General features: G+C 44.9%; 1 protein-coding gene across 1 annotated transcript; it reads left to right on the top strand.

Annotated features, from left to right (window-relative positions):
- The first annotated feature begins 293 nt into the window (after nucleotides 1-293).
- On the top strand, nucleotides 294-1226 carry LOC103675603 (olfactory receptor 8S1-like). Its single transcript, XM_008704724.2, has one exon. The coding sequence runs from the start codon at nucleotides 294-296 to the stop codon at nucleotides 1224-1226; it is 933 nt and encodes a 310-aa protein (XP_008702946.2).

Raw genomic sequence — 1226 nt, 5'->3', positions numbered from 1 at the left:
GTGTCAAGAGAAATAAATAAAATCTTTTTAAAAATTAAAAAAAAGAGTGATCAAGTAGGGTGAAGGTATAGAGACCATGACAAGATAGTGCTACTAGTTAGAAAAGAAGAGCAAGTGAGGAGATTGTATCTGAGAAGACTTCCCTATCCTGAGTTTCCTCTTTTGGTCTATAGGTAAGGAGGTATACTGTCTGTGAGTAGAAAACTCATGTTCACTGAGAAAGACTCAGATCAATGTCTTATCAAGTGGAAAAATCATTCATTTCTTTTGAGGGACTGAATCTCTAAGCAACCATGAAAAATGTCAGTATAATTACTGAGTTTGTCCTTCTGGGGTTGTCTAGTGACCCCCAGATCCAGACCATGCTCTTTGTGCTGTTCCTGGGGATTTACCTTCTGACTTTGATGGGGAATCTGGTGATGATCCTGGTGATCAGGGTTGATTCTCGCCTCCATACACCCATGTACTTCTTCCTCGGACACCTATCCTTCCTGGATCTCAGTTTCTCCTCAGTCACTGTGCCCAAAATGCTACAGAACTTCTTATCTCAGAAGAAAAGCATCTCAGTGTGGGGATGCATCACTCAGAGTTTCTTTTTCACTCTCTCTGGGGGAACAGAAGCTTGTCTGCTCTCTGCCATGGCCTATGACCGCTATGCTGCCATCTGCCACCCTCTGGTCTATACCATGGTCATAAACAGACCTCTCTGTATTGTGATTGTGAGCATAGCTTGGACAATGGGATTTCTGATTTCCTTGATGAATAGTCTCTTCATCCACAAGTTACATTTCTGTGAGTACAACATCATCCCCCATTTCAGCTGTGAGCTACCTCCACTCTTTCCTCTGTCCTGTACTGATCCCATTGTCAACGAGATTCTTCTAGCAGTGTCATGTGCATTTCTAGGGCTGCTGACACTTCCTCTGATCCTATTCTCTTACTCCAGAATCATTTCTGCCATTCTGAACATCCACTCCTCTAAGGCCCAAGCCAAAGCCTTCTCTACCTGCTCCTCCCACCTCACTGTGGTGCTCTTGTTCTATGGGACAGCTCTATTCAGGTACATCAGCCCCGCCTCAGGTTCAGTGTTGGAGCGAGTGGTCTCCATTCAGTACAGCGTGATCACATCCTTGCTGAACCCTCTCATCTACAGCCTCAAGAACCAGGAGGTGAAGGCAGCTCTGCAGAGGATGCTGAAGAAACGGAAGTGTGCCTTAGTAGAGTAA

Source organism: Ursus maritimus, unplaced genomic scaffold (assembly GCF_017311325.1).
Source record: "Ursus maritimus isolate PB19 unplaced genomic scaffold, ASM1731132v1 scaffold_26, whole genome shotgun sequence".
Classification (NCBI taxonomy): domain Eukaryota; kingdom Metazoa; phylum Chordata; class Mammalia; order Carnivora; family Ursidae; genus Ursus; species Ursus maritimus.
This window is presented reverse-complemented; position numbering and strand designations above follow the sequence as displayed.